The sequence below is a fragment of the Spea bombifrons genome, chromosome 3, assembly GCF_027358695.1.
Source record: "Spea bombifrons isolate aSpeBom1 chromosome 3, aSpeBom1.2.pri, whole genome shotgun sequence".
NCBI lineage: Eukaryota > Metazoa > Chordata > Amphibia > Anura > Pelobatidae > Spea > Spea bombifrons.
Window position 1 is genome coordinate 118,742,175 of NC_071089.1, and position 19,497 is coordinate 118,761,671.

Sequence of the window (19,497 nt, forward strand, 5' to 3'; positions counted from 1 at the left end):
CATAATTATACACTATACTTAAAATTTTAAAAGCCGAGCGTATGACGTTTAGGCGAGAAACAAAAATAATGGCCGTGCTTCCTTCACATATAAAACCAGAAAACTTTTCGTTTGCCCATGTTCTACAAATGGTTAAAAAAAATTCCAATTAGGGAAATGTTCGAAGAAGAAAATGTATTTCCACCCCAGGGATTTTTGGCCAGTTTATGGACATGCGTATGCAGTGGCATATCCCAGCCCAGGCCTAGGGCAGCAGGTCCAGAGGGGCAACAGTTTCCCCTGGTACAAAACCAGGGGGCAGATCCAATCAATCAACCCCCCCGTATCCTGCTGTACAATGGGCCGGTTACAATGGAGATCTTTGAGCTCCCCAACTGGCCTATTCTTTCATTTAATGACTTCATTAAAAGGGGCTGCATGCCTTTAAGATACGGTGCTCTGGGATATGACATCATTTTAACCACAGAAGAAGAGGCAACTTGGGGGCCCTGCCCTAGTTCGGGCATAAGGCAGCCCCAAAGATAAATACACCACTGGTCACAAGTCATACAACAGGAAGTAGAGTCATAATGTTCATTGTGACATCAGCGGACGGATATTTGATTCCCGTGGTCTGAGGTATTTGCTAATATTCCTTAAGGAAGAAAAATTTCAATGAAATGACTTTATTTCTAAATAAACCCTTAACCGGTGCGTTCTTTGATGTTACCAAATCTAGGGGTAGAAAAAAAAGCAATAGGAGCGCTTCTGGGCCAAATATCGCACTTCTCATGAGTGCCTTGGCCAGAAATAGGTTGGATTGAGGACCTCATATTTGGATGGACTTGCTGACAACATAAGACCTTTCTTGGAGCAGGTGGGGATCCCTTTAACCCCTTCAGGACCGGCGTTCGGGTACTGTGTCTTCAGTTGAAGACCGCAGTTTTTTTTTAAATATTTAAATTCCGTGCTCGTGATTCGCTTCAAAGCGATCACGTGCACGGAATTGAGGGGGGGTGGCTGCTACGGATCGCTGGGGACACCTAGCAGTCAGCAGCAGCCGCCCCTCGCGATCCCAGCGTTCATAGTGACGCTGGATCGCACATCATCGATGGCGTAGCTGGTACGTCCCGGTCTGGCGGTGACCTTTGACCAGGAAGTACCAGGTACGTCCCGGTCTTGAAGGGGTTAAGACCCTTTCAGTCAGGGCTGGACTGGCCCTCTGGGACACCAGTTTGCCCAGTTGGTGGGTGGCTGATAGGGTGACCACATTTTATTTCTGCCATTCGGGGACACACTATGAAGCAGATGAGATCACACAAACAGGCGTATATTATATGTCTATATATTTATATTTTACATACACACTGATTAACATATACTATTATATATTGATTATTAGGAGGCCTCGGGAACCATGTTGATTTCAGATTTAATAATATATTTATATTATAATATACATACAAGTATTACAGACATGATCAGTTTCAGATAGTTAACCCCTCTATTACCAGACATGAGCAGATTCAGAGTATTAACCCCTCTAATACCAGACATGAGCAGATTCAGAGTATTAACCCCCTCTAATACCAGACATGAGCAGATTCAGAATATTAACCCCTCTAATACCAGACATGAGCAGATTCAGAGGATTAACCCCTCTAATACCAGACATGAGCAGATTCAGAACATTAACCCCTCTAATACCAGACATGAGTAGATTCAGAGGATTAACCCCTCTATTACCAGACATGAGCAGATTCAGAGTATTAACCCCCTCTAATACCAGACATGAGCAGATTCAGAGCATTAACCCCTCTAATACCAGACATGAGCAGATTCAGATAATTAATTCCAGACGTACACACAAACAGACAAACACAGCCACATACACACAGTCAAAGACACATCAGGAGATGCTGGCTGGATACGTGCAGCTCCACCATTCAAGAACGTCACTTAAAATGCCAGGACCACCTAGTCCTCCCCAGTCCGGTTCTGACACAGGTATGGGCTTGGGTGCCACTCTTGTGGCTGCTGTCTGCCATTAAACTTAGTATAAAAAAATATACTTATCTATGTAATTTAGACCACACACAATCAAGAATAAATGAGACCATTTTTCTGCTTTTCTTAAATCTTTCTTAAATATACAATTTTTGATGGTATTTCTCAGTTTTTCTTTTCAAAACTCAAATAACGGAAATTGCTTTGGCGGGGAAGAAACGTAACCCCACAATAAATAATTCTATGAAGTTTGAGAACTACAAAAAACATACAACATAAATATTTTGTGTCGTACGTGATTTCCACGGCAACAGCCCTTTCATCCTCGCGGGTTCTTAGCCATACGCATATGTCACCATCGACTTTGCAAATGATAACAAACTACAAAGTAAAGAAAAACACCCGGAATCATGAAAAACTGGCGTCAAAAACCTCCGTGACCGATTGTGTTTTCTCACAATATAACACATTATGGGTAAAGATACTTTTATAGAACGTAGACTTGGGAATAATTGAAATATTTACCATACTAGCACTTTTAAACATTTTTGGCCATAGTAGAGGGGGAAATAGTAAAACAAAAATGTGATAATTTGATTATTTTCAATCAAATTTTCTTTAGCTTTGGAGAATAAACCCTCCAAAGCATTCGCATGCAGGAATTTGCTCAAAAACCCTCCAAGACGTACCAAATAAACAGCCACCACCGGCTGCCGTGGTAACGGCGTTTATAGACTCGCTTGGCTAAATAAACTCATTTTTGCCTTTTATAGGGTTTCGTGAATAGTAAATTTAATTTGCAGAGATCTACAAGGTTGGCCTGACTCCCCGCCTTGTGTTATGGTGACTGAAGCCACGCAACGGAAGACGATTGTCTAGAACCTTGACTCATACGAGGTACGGTTCGTCTTCTTCTGCGGTGAAAAGGCTCCAGAATGTGTTAAACGACTGGGCGCTTGTTTTCTTTTTATTATATTATAAAAAAGATGGCGGGATCTGCCTCTGCCAGTGATTACCGGCTAGTGAGAACACAACAATGGCGGCCTTTGTTTCGAAGACGTTTGGCCGGTGATCTTTATCTCTGTTGCAACGTGAGCGACCGTAATAAAAAACTAAAAACCCACCCTGCTAATGACTGTAACAGCAACGTCTGCCGGCGTGTGGAGTTTTATTTGGATTCATTGACCACAAAGTGATTGTATCTAAAAGAACAAATTTTGGGAGTTCCACCTACCCTATGGTCCCCAGATCGGCCCCGAAAAAACCTCAACCTCAAGTCGTTGGTCTCATCTTAGATTCAGGAGCCGTATGCCTATCCCATGCATGTTTAATACCCTCACTGTATTACCCTCTACCACCTCTGATGGGAGGCTGTTCCACTTATCTACCACCCTTAAGGTCTACTACTTCTGCTGGGAGGGTGTTCCACTTATCTACTACCCTTTCAGCAAAGTAATTTTGTTTAGCATTCTGCCTTCAGTAATACTCCCCAAAATTAAAATTACAGCTTTTTTTTAGTGCCTTGGATGAGTTGTGTCACTTCTCAGGAATCTATCAGGAATTTTGGGATGAAAATGATTTGGATCCCAGCTTAATGGCATAGATCCCTTATCCTTCAGAAGGATATAAACCAAAATATGTTTTTTTTAGAATTACCTCATATTTCTTGAAAATCAACTAAAATTATCAAAAAACACACAGAAAAGAAATCAAGTAAAAAAAACTGAAAAATGGACCGCTCTTTTAAAGGGGAGCTTGTTTAAAGTGGAGTAGTTGCCGTGGCAACCAGCAATGCGTTGCACAAGAATCGCCGGAAAAATAACACTTTCTTTAACCCTTGGTGAAAAAGTAAAGTTTTCGCTCAAATTAATAGAGTATATTAATGTCCTATAGAAATATAATTCAACATATGATGTCACCACATGAAAAGGGTTTAAGAAACGAGCCACAATGTGAAACATACGTTATATCGGCACCTGTTTTTGTGGACAGAATGTGCTGCAAATATCTAATTCTAATGGAATTACGCTTCAAGTGTCTGGGTTTTACATTTTTATTTTTTTTACTAGATGCAGAATATTTCTTGCTTTAAATTTGTCCTGGGCTCATTAAAACACCAAAAGCCGCGGCCTCACCGAAAGGCTCCGATTGCTTAACCGTGGGATAAACTTGCGGTAGACTCGCGAGAACTGGAAACTGCTAAGGGCGGGAGTACGAATTTAATTGTTTTTTTCAATTTTGATGGGGATTTAACTTTTAGAAAACATTTTGCTAAAGAATCGTGTCACGTGAGCTGCCGTGGGTTTCCCAAACACAACAGAAACACTTACAAAATCATCTCGTCTCTAGTTGGGAATAACTATTACAAAGGAAATCACAAAACCAAAGACCAAAACCAAACGGGTTTGAAGATGTCTCTACAAAATGTATTAATCCAGAAACATGAATGAAATGAAACCCGAATAACAGACATCACCATCACCAAGATGCCTCAAGATCATTGTTGGTATACATATCTCAACGATGGTCTTCAAGGTCCCTCAAGAACATTAGGACCTCCCTTGGTTGGACGGTCAAGGTCTCCGGTTCATCCATTTGAGAAGAAACACTGGACCTCTGGAAGAGTGTTGAGGACTAAGATCTAGAAACCACTTCCAAAAAGTTGGCTACAATAAATCGAAGCCAACACTCCCATGTTTACTCTTCACTAATGACCATGGCGGGCACAGTGCTCTCTGATCTCCTTTCGTCTTCCATGAACATGAGGTCATCCTTACTAAAAGTTTATTTAGCCTCCAAAAATATAATCCAATCTCCGGTCGAATTAAATGTTATATCATTGGAATAACAAGTCGATAATGAATTGTTTATATAAGTGTTCTATTATTAATCCCTATTGGTTACATTATCGCTGATCATGGAATTTTCTCACCCCATTAGCAGGTGTTCGTATATCCAAAGCCCACCTTTAAACATAAGCAATTACAATATACTATTTGGCCTCCTTTCATAATAATTCTATGGCGGCCATTCATCAATTTCTGTATTTATAAACTTTTACTCGCCCTAATTATTCCTCGGCAATCAGTACAAAAAAACCCCCCACAAAATACATGTTCTTTCCGGATAATTAAACGCAGAGAATGTTCTGAAATTTCTTGCTCAATATATATATCTTCACGGTGGTTGATAACCAATTACAGAGCTCAGTCTCTTTATTCCGGGGGCTCACAGAACCGTTCTCTGCCCTGGCCTGGGTTCTGTGATCTACCACGCGCTGCAGGGGTTAAGCGGATCTCAGCGAGTCGCATAACACGTGAAAAATGTTTCTGTTTTATGCATTGCTGGCCATGCGCCTGGCAGCGTTAAAGGTTTCAGCCTCCCTGTGGTTCTCCACGAGCCGTCCAAGTTGTTTTGAACGAGGCTGGGAGCCTGTTTGAAAGAGCTTGGAACGTCTCCTTAGAACCTTGCATCAAGGACTCCTCTGCCAGTATATCTCAATTACCATCGAAGTGTCTACAGAATGAAGATTTCAGATCATCACCTGGAAAGGCTTCCATTTCAAAACAGATCTTATATCTCTTAGGAATATTTCCTAAATTTTTTTTTTCAATAAAAACATTATTTATATAATTATATTATTTTTATATATTTTTATTATTTTTTTTTATGTGATCTAAAAATGCTGAAAAATGGAAAAAAAAAATGTATCCAAAAATGTGGACACAGGGATCATTACTAAATAAGTCCTTGAGTCTTATCTTTAACAGATAAAGAGAAGATCATCTTTCAGCTGCTCATCAGATCCAACATGAATGCTGTTTATATAGACTTTAAAAAGCTTTGACGTTTATTGGAACAAATGAGACAAAACCAGGTTTTTGACAATGCTGAAAAAAAAATTCTTCAACTTTTTAGGGCGATAATGCTTTTTTTGGTTATCGATGCCCAATATCCGCTGTTTCGGTGACCTGCAAAAATAAACCAAAATCAGAACTTAATACATTACAGGCGTTAACCAGATTGGGGAGCGACGAGCGTAATCCCCTTTTTTTATTAAAAAAAATACACATAATAACCAAAAAGTGGCAGATTCAGAGTTTGTTAAGGTTCATTTACTTTGTATAGACAGTATATGAACGTATCCAAATGACTCCGCTATAAATTATCTTGGGATTTATTATCCCCCCCCCAAAAAAAAATACTCATCTGTAATAAATGCTATTTATAACTGTTAGTTTAGATTTAAACAATTATGGGATTTTTAAAGTGAAGTAAATAATGGATTTTATGTCCATGCTGCATTAATCGTGGTAAATCAGTAATATTTGGCATCAGAAATGATCCAACGGCATCCGCATCCAAGTCCCAGAGGAGTAATCTAAACTTAATACACAGAATGAATATATGAATTGCCGCTGGTGCCGTTCCAGCCTCTCCCCAGGTTGGGAAGACTCGTGACTCTCTTTCTTTAGGGCCAACAAAAAGTTTGCAGAAAATGTCAGATCTATTTCAATTTCTATTCAATTTCACCATCTAAACTTAAATAACCTAATCTTTTTTGGCTTGAAATAAAATACACACACAAAAAAAAATAAAAAAACAACCCTGCTTGCTCATTCTTTCCTTATGTAGCCTTTATTACGGAATGAGTTCCTTCAGTTTAAGCCCAGGTTCCTGAAGATCGGTGATCAAAAACATCCAGTGAACAAAAAATGTGTTTTTATGTATATGTTTAAAGAGGAATTGCCAGAAAAAATAAAGTATTTTTGTTAATTGGAGGCTGTTCTACGTCTCGAGATGTTACGTGAATCAGAATTACAAATATGTCTTGTTGGTCACCATAAAGTTATTATGTGATATTTGGATGTCTACCTGTTGCTTCCTCGTCTAAAACAAGATTTTTTTTACACCATTTCTGTTTTTTCCCCGTAGTTTCAAGACCCCAGAGTTCCCCCGAAGATCTAAAAGTACTGACGGGCAATATGAACCGTCTAAACGAGAGTTATCGGGATCTGCAGTTCAAACTGATGCAGCTGACCTTCAAAGGCGACTTTATGGAGCACATCTGGAAGCTCCAAGACCTTTTCCAGAACCATTCCGACTCCCTCTTCCAGCTAGCAGAAGCATTGAAGAAACTGGAAGAAAATGTACAAGACCTTCAGGACATGGCCACCAAGACGGACACGGTGGTCACGGGTTTAGGTTCCAGACTAACTGAGCTCAGTGACTATCACAACCTGGAAATATATAGGCTATCTACAGAGGTCAACGTCAGCAGATATGTTTCAGACCATCACGACATTCTTTTAAAAGAGATAACCACCAAAGTAGATGTACTCAATGACCAAGTGAGTGAGATGGTTGGCACTCTGAACACCGTTAACTCCACAGTCACTTACGACATAGGCATCCATCACACGAGAATTCAAGATCTCCAGCTATTAATAACCAATGTGACCGAGGACACCAGGCATACAAGACTACTTCACATTGTGATGGAACAGCAGCTAAAACATGAGATGTCTCTCCTAAATAATATAACAGAAGACCTCCGTCTTAAAGACTGGGAGCACTCAATTGCCTTAAAAAATATTACTGTAATCCAAGGTGAGTCCTTAACTACAAAATCATGTTTCAAATTCATTTTATAAAGCATTGTCTACCCTTCATTCTAAACTTGGGGTCATGTTATCTTCTGTTTAATCCTCTATACAATATTGATAGAGATTAGAATATGATGCTCCTATGTCTTACTTCAGCTCTACTTTCAGATTGTTTGCCACTTTTGTGTCCTTTAAGTGCAGGTCAGACCTTGGGTTAATGGGTCCTGGCGACTCGCATTACTGTTTTTTTTATTATTATTTTTATTATTATTTTAAATATTAAAATGTATTTTCACTCACATGCCCTCACCTGAATCTTGAAATTTTAAATTAGCATTCCCTCGCAAACAACACGCATATTATTGAATCTACGAGTTCTTTTACGAGTGTAAGCATGCAAGGTATGCGACTGAAGTTGGGTCTGGTCAGTTGAGTTAACCCTTAACTTGACTGACCATTCAACTTCTTAGTGAGTAGATTTAAGATATTTCCTGATGTCCTTAAGAAATCATCAACAATGAGATCAGGTTTATAGAAGACAAAGCCACAGCTGAAACCACGCATCCTAGTTCCAAGACCGACATCCAGCTAATATTCTATTTATTACCGTTGTCAGACTGGGGAAATAATAGGTACATTTGATCAAAAGCAAATTGCTGATCTATTACTATCTGTTATTTTTCCAGGTCATCATAAGACAATATATTTCATTCCTAAGAGAGATGGTTTTATTGGTCTTAAAAGTCATTTTGTGAAATTTAAAATCTATAAAATGATTGTAGATTTATGAAAACAGCAATGCAGGAAACATTGTTTTTATGAGTAATTTTTATAGGGCTCTCCATGTCTAATTTATCAAAGTAAATGATTTAAATAATATGGAGTTCTACTGCCAGCTCTGTAAAGTGTAACACGTGCTTGGCTACACCTCCGTACAAAAATACATCAGTTTATAAGCATTAATCCAAAAGAAATTCTCCGTGTTCCAGTCCTGTCCACAAACCTACGTAATAGCTTTACACAGACCGAGACTGGCACTCCAGGCAAATGCCCGGTGGGCCGCCGGACAACATCAGTAGATATATGCCAAGCTGCATTCTACATGAGTAGATAAAAGGAGAGAGTAGCTATTTATGGACAAAAGTATTGGGACACCTGGTCATTACACCAACAGGGACTTTGATGACATCACATTCTAAATACATAGACATTAATATGAAGTCACCCCCCCCCCCTTTGCAGATATAACGGCTTCCACTCTTCTGGGAAGGATTTCCACGAGATTTTGGGGAGTTTCTGTGGGATTTTTGCCCGTTCATCCAGTAGAGCGTTTGTGAGGTCAGGCGCTGATGTTGGACGAGACGCCCGGCTCGCAGTCTCCGTTCCAGTTCATCCCAAAGGTGTTGGATGGGGTAGAGGTCGGGACTCTGTGCAGCCGGTCAAGTTCTTCCACCCCAAACTCATCCAACCATGTCTTTATGCAGCTTGCTTTGTGAGCTGGGGCACAGTCATGCTGGAATAGAAAATGGTCTTCCTCAAACTGTCCCCACAAAGTTGGAAGCAGAGCATCGTCCAAAATGTCTTGGTATGTCCCCTTCAGCATTCCAAGACATTTTGGTATTTTTGATTATTCCCCCCCAATAAGAAACCTCTCTTCTATTGTTCAGTTGCGGATTATTGTCGATTGGTATATGCGGTCTTTGTAAAAGTAAGGGTGGTCAAAGACGAGAACAGGAAGCCGGGACAGGAAACGGATCAGGTAACGCTGGCTCTGCCACGGGCTGCCACTGATAACGAGACGGACCTTTAAAATAAATATCTCCAAAACATTTACACTGATTACAAGCAAAAAAGCAAAAACTAGTTTTGTTGAGTTAATTTAGTTATGCTAAACGAAAGCAATAAATTCCCCTTTAAGGTTAAGAAATTAAAAAATGCTATTCACAAAAAAATACAGAAATTTAGGAATTTAAATCAAATAAAAAAAAACCTTTAAATCCGTAGCCCAGGCTGATTCAAAGGGGAAAAAATAAAACATTTATAAAAACTATAATCACATTCTGGCTGTATACAAAACATAATATATATAATTTAGATGCAGTTCAGACTTTTTTTTAATTGAAATTACTAAAAACATCGTTTATCTTGAAATATATTCGTAAAATACATCAGTTGAAATCACATATAAATAATTATAAGAAATAAGTATAATAAAGTATAGTAACGCATCATATAAACAGATATTTTCCCGGAATCGATTAAAGTAAAATCCTCCAAGGAGACAGGACCTCTTAAAATTTACCTTTTTTCCACTATAATTACCATTAGATTAAGACATTATATAGCATGCTGATGATATTAGCCCCCGATCGCCATTTATTTGATACTTTCTAAAGCTAGTAATTCTAGAATCAGTTTGTGGTCCTTTTAATGTTTAACTATCTATTTGCCATTGAATGTTTTTGACAATTCCAAAGCCAGCGGAGCGTTAAACCTTCTGTGCGATGCTCAGATCGTATCGCAGTTATTTCACGCGTCCAGATGCGGTTATTTAGCTTTAGATGCCTTTTTTTTTCTTCCGTAATACAAGAAAAGCTATGAAAAATGCGTACTTGTTATCTTGGCACATGAGTGTCCCATTCCACATTCTTGGCCACAAGGCTTCTTTTGTGTGGTTAATTATCATTTTGCTAGTTTTAGCATATTTGGAAGTTAATCTGTGTAAATCTATCTTTAAAGGGGAAGTCCTGTGGAAAGATAAATACCGTATTTCTGTCCTTGAGCATACCCCCCCGGGCTCTGTATACAGTAATAACCTCCCAGCTCTGTATACAGTAATAACCCCCCAGCTCTGTATACAGTAATATAACCCCCTGGCGCTATATACAGTAATAACCCCCCAGCTCTGTATACAGTAATATAACCCCCTGGCGCTATATACAGTAATAACCCCCCCAGCGCTGTATACAGTAATATAACCCCAATGCTGTATACAGTAATAACCCCCCAGCGCTGTATACAGTAATATAACCCCCCCAGGGCTGTATACAGTAATATAACCCCCAGCGCTGTATACAGTAATATAACCCCCAGCGCTGTATACAGTAATATAACCCCAGCGCTGTATACAGTAATATAACCCCCAGCGCTGTATACAGTAATATAACCCCCCAGCGCTTTATACAGTAATATAACCCCAGTGCTGTATACAGTAATATAACCCCCCAGCACTGTATACAGTAATATAACCCCCAGCGCTGTATACAGTAATATAACCTCCAGCGCTGTATACAGTAATATAACCCCCCAGTGCTGTATACAGTAATATAACCCCCAGGGCTGTATACAGTAATATAACCCCACCAGCGCTGTCAACAGTAATATAACCCCCCAGTGCTGTATACAGTAATATAACCCCCAGCGCTGTATACAGTAATATAACCCCCAGCGCTGTATACAGTAATATAACCCCCCAGCACTGTATACAGTCATATAACCCCCAGCGCTGTATACAGTAATATAACCCCCCGGCACTGTATACAGTAATATAACCCCCAAGCGCTGTATACAGTAATATAACCCCCCAGCACTGTATATAGTAATATAACCCCCAGCGCTGTATACAGTAATATAACCCCCCAGCACTGTATACAGTAATATAACCCCCCGGCGCTGTATACAGTAATATAACCCCCCGGCACTGTATACAGTAATATAACCCCCAGCGCTGTATACAGTAATATAACCCCCCAGCGCTGTATACAGTAATATAACCCCCCAGCGCTGTATACAGTAATATAACCCCCCAGCGCTGTATACAGTAATATAACCCCCCGGCACTGTATACAGTAATATAACCCCCAGCGCTGTATACATTAATAACCCCCCAGAAAATTTTTTTTTTTTCATTTGGACCATTTGCGGGACAGTCACACTAACCATTAGAGGTGGCTCTTTGGGTTAAAGCGGGCCGGTGGCCACGTCCAGCCCCTTCCCACTTCTCCATGCCACTTATCACAACCCCACACAGGTAGGAGTTGGACACCTGAAACATTGGGGGTATATAAATAATGAGAACGAGCTTGAAAACATGAATATTTGTAATATATTAGAGTCCTTTATACGCCAGTTATTAATGTAACTCTTTCTTTATGGTGGCTGATCCCCCTCTGATATTTAATTCACTCTGACTTATCCCGACCATCCAAGAATTATCACCATAAATAACTTTAGCAGCATCCTTATTCTACTTCAAGTTCATCCCGGATTTTCGAAAGTAGAAAACATAAATCATATTAAAATATTTTCAGCGTCTCAGCACTTTAACAAATGGCAATAAATTCATAGAGATGTATATAGAACAGCTTTTGGAAAGCCGGCTGCGCTGGGATGAGCTTCTAAGGGTCATTTGAGGCAAAAGCCAAGAGAACACTTTGTTTAAGATTATCTTTAGAAACGATAACATCAGGGAGGCGTCTTGAAAATTTAGGTTACCGATAACACATGAGGACATATTGTCTCTACAGAGGATGGTCCACAGATGATCCACACATGGTCTATGGGAACATATTGTGTGGAATATGCTAATTAGGCAATTAACTGTTTCAGCGAGACAATGAGGCCGAATCCCATGGAAACATAGCATGTCCACCAACATGGTGGTCCAAATCGAGGGCCACCATACCTGAAGAGCCACCTCACAACGTTCAGCTTCCAAGATTAAATGGAGGACCTATATATTTATTGTAGCTGCCTTATGTCCCCCGTTGACGACTATCCCAGCCAATGTTAGATTCTCTGACGGTATTACAATTAGGGAGATTACGACAACATACAAAATTAACAACAACATGAAGAAACGTTCAGACAAGGAGAAGAAGGCCCTGATCTTGTGAGCTTACGATTTATTGGGAGGTGGAGGGAGAATGAAACAGGAGGTGAGGGTGATTTGATTATTGGGGTGATGTGGAAAAGTCGGTGGCCGGAGATATCAGAAGTTTTTTTGGGGGGGAGGGGAAGATGACATTTAGAACCATGAAACACTGATCCATCTCACACGGAATGTTGGCCATTATTTCGAGTTGCTGTTGTTGAACGTGCAGTCGTAGCGAATGCGTGTTGGACATTTTATCTGCTGCAAACTGGTCTTGACTGCCAACTCACAATCACTCCAGCTTTATTGAATTTATCCAACTATAAACAAGTCACCAGCGAAGGTGGTCGGGAGGCTCGGATATCATCTGTTGGAGAAAGAGTTTGGAACCGTTCGACGCTGAAAATTCTATAATTGCCCCCGAGACACCAAAATCAGCAATAAAATTCTGACAATCAGGGTTAAAACTGTGATTTTCATGCTTATCATATGTGTCATTTTTTTATCATCACATTACAGACATGAGACATGTACAAATGTAAAAGCAACAAACAGCTCCTGGCTTTCAATGTGTAGATAAGAGAGAGCTTTCCTTGCAGTCTCTGCACTTTATAATAAGGAGACCAGATGTTACCTGCTTACAAGGAACCTGAGGACGGCCGAAATATGATCCGCTCTCAGCTGACTTACATTAGGTGGAGATCTTTAACATTATTTTCCCCATCATAAAATACAACAGCTCTCCCACAGAGAACTCTCCTATTATTTTTTTTTCTTCATTTTATTATTTACATTTTATTATTTAAATTTTTATTTTTTGCATTTATTTTTTTTATTTTTCATTCTATTATTATTTTTAAATTCTATTTTTTGCATTTATTATTTATTTTTATTCTATTATTTTGTGCTTTTTATGTTTAAATTCTATTTTTTGCATTTATTTTTGTTTTCATTTGATTATTTTGGGCCTTTATTTTTACATTTTATTTTTTGCATTTTTTTTTCATTTTCATTCTATTATTTTGGGCTTTTATGTTTAAATTCTATTCTTTGCATTTATTTTTAGAAAGGTTATCACAGTTGATATTGACAGACCACGTGTTGCTTTGCCTCAAAAGTGGAAGGCAGTCATCAAATAGATTTTGTATTGTTAGAATTGGTTTGAAGCCCCTTTCTTGCACTTCATGGCAGGGTCACCTCTAAGGTATACTGTGTATCATGTAATGAGGTGGAGCTGTCATCTCTATGGTAAACTGTTTATTAGATAATGGGGTCACCGTGACAACTCTATGGTAAACTGTTTATTAGATAATGGGGTCACGGTGACAACTCTATGGTAAACTGTGTGTCAGATCACAGTAAAGCTCCCAAGAAGTTTCTCATTGGAATTTACCAAAAAATAAATAAATTACATTAACATGAAATAAAAATAAATAAAATAAAATACTTAAATTGTGTAAATCTATGGTCATATAGTACAAATATTTTGGCCTCTATGTGTAATTCAGGATGGCTCAGAGGATATGGCCCCCAAGTCATCAATGACCTCAGAATAATTCCAGGGAATTTTTGTTTTGTTTTTAAACGTTACCTCGAAATTCTAGAATTCACCCACCGGGAGAATATATAATAGGCTCCTTTCTAACATTTCACTGTTATTATTGTGTTAAAAGGCTAATTAGTGGTGTAATGTTTTTTGTATTAATCATAAGAGTGTTTCTTTTAGCTTGTCTAGCCGATCGTATATTTAGATTATAAATCCAACCAATTAAAACATCAGCAGTTCAATATTCCCAACATAAATCATCAATATAAGAGGGGGCCTATGTCTACGTAGCGTTGTGGAACCCACTGGAGCGATCATGTTTCATTGGTTATCCAAATTCATCATTTCTACGCGGGCAAATACTTTATCATTAAAAACAGATAGAAACCTTTTATTATATGACCCACCCTTCTGTACAGTCTCAAATATCTAAGTATTATTATTTGAGATAAAATGGCTGAAACATGCGGGAGGTATAAAACAAAAACGAATGGTGAGAGCCTCTGAAAATATTTATGCTCCATTGGGTGGTTCAATTACTGCCCAAAATTGTATAGAAATAATAAAAAATCAATAAAAACAGACAGAGAAAAAGTGATTCTATTCCAAGTGTCGTGGTGTGCGAGCAGTGGCATAAAGCAAAGGCTAGCAGGGGAAATGTGCAGCTCTGGACTATCATGGAGGTCTAAAGGAGTCTCCAATGACATCATACCCCTTCCACCTCGGGACAAAGGAGGAGAGGAGCGTTCCATGCCTCTGTAGGTCCAGAACTCACTGGTTCCTCACCAGTTTGGAAACCTACAGAATAAACTCTCTCGCGTATTAGAGGATGGTGACGGGTAGGTCATTAGATGACGGCCATCTTACAACATTGTTACCCTTCTGAAGTCTGACCATGATGGCTACACCATGTCTGGTCTATCATAGAGATGAGTCTCTCCCAAGCCGGAGTGGCTACTAGAAGCCCATGTTGAACGTCTCGAAGCAATATTATCTGTCTTCGCTCGCATGGTTTAATCCTGCTACTGTCTTTTTACTTCTCGTTTTATAAACTTCGTCGGGGTTCTGAAAACATGTTTTGTTAACCGAACATTGAACCGGCTCGTAGTTACACGGAGATGATAAAGCTCAGATTTGTGGCTCGCCAGCCTGTGCGTTAAAACGTTTGGCCTTCGGCGCTAGGGTTGTTTTCCTTGAGATTTAGCTTTTCTTGGATGATTTTTTAAAAATAATTAGTCTTTTAAGTGAATGCAAATGAAGAAAAGGACCACTTTAGACCAATGCAAAAGATAAAAGGGTTTTGGAGGCCGTCCACTTCTGAGTATGTAATTATTTAAGGTTTAAGAAGTGTTTATTTACAGAGCCCAGAAATAGTTTAGGACATTTTTTTCTATCCTCTTGTGAATTCCAAAAAGTTAATTTTTTATCAAACATTTGTTGGCTCTACGGCCTGGTGAGAGCTGCAGCTCCAGAGCACCAGTCCTTCTGTGGCCATGTTTTTCACGCCTCTATTGGCTGCTTGAAGAAGCCAATCAGCGCCTGGAATGCTCATTTCACCCTGTGGGAAGTTATTGACAGACCCCCTGAAAGTCTCGCAGGAGCCAGCAGCTGGCTGGTGCTGTGTATATGGTGCGCTTTAGCAAGCAAAGACCCCCCCATGCATTTGCAAGGGGGGGAGGGGCAGATGAAAATGTAAAAGGACCACGCAGCTATCATACGCATTAAAGGGCCTTTAAGGAAAAAACATTTGATCTTGATGTTAAATTAGATACATTTGGACTCTTCGTGAGGAGTCTCTGTAGAGGCTCGCCAAATGTGTTACCCAATTGGCTCAAATACAGGTCGTCATGGAGACCTTGACTTGTCATTATTTAAAGATACACTTAATCGAGTCACCTGCATTCAAGCAGGGAGATCAACCATAACATACTGGGAGCAAAAGCACCAACTGGGAGCCTCATATATGATCCCAGCGGGGAGAATAGGATGGAGACGGCTGTCACCGGGATGCTTATGGGTCGTAGAGACCGCTACTAAAACGTCTCAGGAATCTGTCTAAAGCAACAGATTTTGAAATGTTGTGTAACACGAACGTCCGCGCAGAACACAGCTCATGAAAAACACAGAGAGGTATTAAGTTCTAAACCCGCTGAGCGCTGCGGTTACGCATGTCCTGCCAAACAGATCCTTTGTATCGCTGACAGACCCCGTCTTTAGACACGAAACACAACGTATCCCAGGCAGAGATAGAGGCTGTCAAACCGAATCCTAACATTGTGTTCCTCTGCCTGGTTCCAATGTGGTTGTTTTTTTTTTATTGCGAGACGTCTGGGATGCGAAGAAACGAGAATTATAAAGATTATAAACAGTACGGTGGGAAAGGAATTCCAATCTGTCATCAAAACTGCCCAAAATGAATGTCTGTTTCAGCAATAATCACTGAAAAAAACCCCAAAACAAGTTTATATTATAAGTTTGCACTGCCTGGAATGTGCTAATAAATGATGAAATATTGACTTGGTGATATTTCTATATTTACAAATCGCCATCAATCTTATTTTACAGATGGGATTTCTAAAAAGGGCATTTTTTTCTCGAAAATCATACAAAAAGACCCATGTAATAGCATTTATGCATTAATATAAAACAGGATCTACTAAGAGGATTATTCCTCCCCATAAGTTATCTCCCCTCTATGCATGGCATTTATGCATTAAAATAAGAGATATAAATTTGATAGAAAACCATATTATGTGCATTGCCAAAGGAGCAGCCATCTCGGGCTTCTAGATAGATTTTGGGGTTAAATTAAACTTTTCCAACAATTAATTTCTGTTTTTTTTCCGGACATTAAGTAATTATTTGTAACATGTCTAAAAATTGTAGGTGTGTTTTGGGTGAATTTATTCCGTGTCATGCATTGGATTTTTTTTAAATTCATTTATTTATTTTAACTAAATTTTTAGGTCCACCGGGGCCAAAGGGAGAACAAGGCCACGAAGGGATGGAAGGGGAGCCCGGGGCCCCTGGATTACCTGGATTAAGAGGTAATTATGAGGAGAATTATTTAACCGGTATGTTTAATTTCAAAATCTAATTTCTATCATAATAATATTTAATCTGTTATTGATTTTGGGGGGATTCCTTCTGTGAAATTGGAGGATGCCGGGGCAAAAGAGGGCTGGGGCAAAAGAGGCAGCAGCTGCAGGCCCAGGCTTAATTTTGGGGCTCATGGCAGGTCTCCTTTGGGCCTCCTCAAGAGGGCCCAAGAGTGGTAGGGGCCCTCAGCCCCCTTGTGCCTAGTAGAATTAGTTGGCAGTAGCATATGCTGCCCCCCTGCTGCCATAACCTGTGCGGCCTGTGAGCTCCGGGGTGATGTGAGAGGGCATCAGACCCCAGCAGACAGGAGCCGCTCTACAGCAGCTATGGAAATTACCGGATTAATCCAGTCAGAGCGGCTCCTCCATCCACACCCAGACAGGAAGAGTGGGAGGGCTTTAGGTCACAGATTGCTCTGATTGGCTGTTCAGGCTCCTTCCTCTTCCCTCGCTTCACTTCTGTCCCTTTCCCTCATGTTAACGGGTTTGTCTGCCCAGTTACAGGCTGGTGAGAGGCCTGCAGGCCCCGGACAAGGAAGTGTTTTAAAGCGCAATGGCTGATAGCAGCTCTAGATCAGTTTAGTAGAGCTTAAGCCCCCACATTGTATTTTTTGCCAATTGATATGTGTCACTAAAAGATTGGCCCTTCATTGGCTGCACATGCGCAGTGCCCAGGACGTAATGTGATGCCAGCACTTAATATGAACAGGGTGTGACATCATAAATGAGCTTATGTCAGAATATTACAGGGTATTAGTCAGCGACGTATTTACCATGTCAGCTACTCCTGGCCCCGACCAGCTGCCCACCCCTCAGCCGGCGTCTGCACCACATTAAAATGCACATTGTGCCTTTAAGACACAGACCGCCGGGATATGATGTCATACCCCAGAGCTCTGTGTCTTAAAGGAACGGAGCACCTTCTAATGCAGTCAGTTTCTGGATGCCTAGGCCAGGATACGTCACTGAATGAGGGTATCACAGAGTCCCCAGCTGAACGTTCCCACGATCCTCTTGAAATTCGTGGCAGCCATTATTACGACCAGCCGGGCGCAGCATTTAAAAGCCTTCACTGAGCCGCACATCTGAGCCGCACTCACTCCCAAAAATTAAACGATCGAAAAGCCTGCTGTTTAACCCGGGATTAGGAAACTGGATCCCCTTTTCAATTAGAAAAACAACGTGGCTTTTCATGGAAGTCACAATTATTTCCTTGCTATTCGTGGAACTTTAAATTCGTGTCCAATACACCTTTATATATATCTCCGTGCATGACCCCTAAAAAAACTACCCTTCCCCGCCACCCTACCTTAATTAATTAAAATGCATTACCCCAAGACTCGAGTGCTGTATATTTAATACCATATTGCGCCTTCGGATTTATGCCTCCCAAGTGATGCCGAGTCTGCAAAGTCTAGAAATTCTTTCAAGGGAAAAACAGACCCGGGAAGGTGTTTCAGAAAAGATTTTTTATTAAAAGACCCCAGATCTATATGAATCGAGTTTACATTTATGGATAACTAACGATGTGACGCACATGAGGGATAAAGCACATCTATTTGAACTCTTATACTCTTCTTCGTCGTATGCTTTACAGGAGTTTTGGGGGTTTTGTATCGGTTTAGAAGGTCTCTGTGAATTTAGGACAAAAAACCTAAATGCTAAGAAGAAGCATTATAACCTGTGAAGTGTTCCCTCTCCAAACTAAGCATTTTGCACCCAAATTCTACTTTATAAATATAAAACAGAGTTTTTACGCCCTTATTATTCCAAGACTTCATCTTGTCTTTAAGCGGTTAGAGCTTTCTTTTCTGCATGATGTCTGGATACAGTTATGGATCAGTTCTAGAATGAAAGCATACTTGGGTACTCTCTGGTCATCGCACCTTCCACATGTTAAGTTATTTCATTGGCGGGTGGACTGGCGTTTTTGCTCCATCCACTCCATGTCCCGTTGTGCCCAATTTCCACCCCTTTCTCATATAAAAGAGAACTGCCTCCTTGACCTTCCATATGAAGAAGGACACTTCCGGTCCCACAGCTTCACTTATAAAGATAAGGATCCTATCACCGGAGCAAAGGGAGCTCAGCCCAGCTCTCCAAGCCTTGGTTGGAACCTAGCGGCATACCAGGGAACTTCCCAGAAGCCCTCCCTCTTTTGGGGGAGTGGATTAATGAGTGGTGGGTCTAGTATGTCTGGGGTGGGGCTAGCCTCACATAGGGGTGGGGCTAGCAACAGAGACTTTTCTGGTCAGGGAGTGGTCATGACCACTCCCCTGCACGGAGAAAGAGGAAGCCCACCAGGAGACTCTGGTAAGCATTGCTTCACCTGGAGACTTCCAGTGAAAACCAGAGAGCTCAGAGATGCCCATTTTTAACCATAATCGA

The 19,497-nt window shown here is 40.3% G+C and overlaps 1 protein-coding gene across 1 annotated transcript in view; it reads left to right on the top strand.

Moving 5' to 3' along the window:
• Positions 1-19,497, top strand: part of SCARA5 (scavenger receptor class A member 5) — a 96,688-nt gene that overhangs the window by 36,964 nt on the left and 40,227 nt on the right. The window contains exons 4-5 of the mRNA XM_053460614.1: positions 6,922-7,596; positions 16,978-17,058. Coding sequence (XP_053316589.1) covers positions 6,922-7,596; positions 16,978-17,058 — 756 coding nt within the window. The remainder of the gene's footprint in view (positions 1-6,921; positions 7,597-16,977; positions 17,059-19,497) is intronic.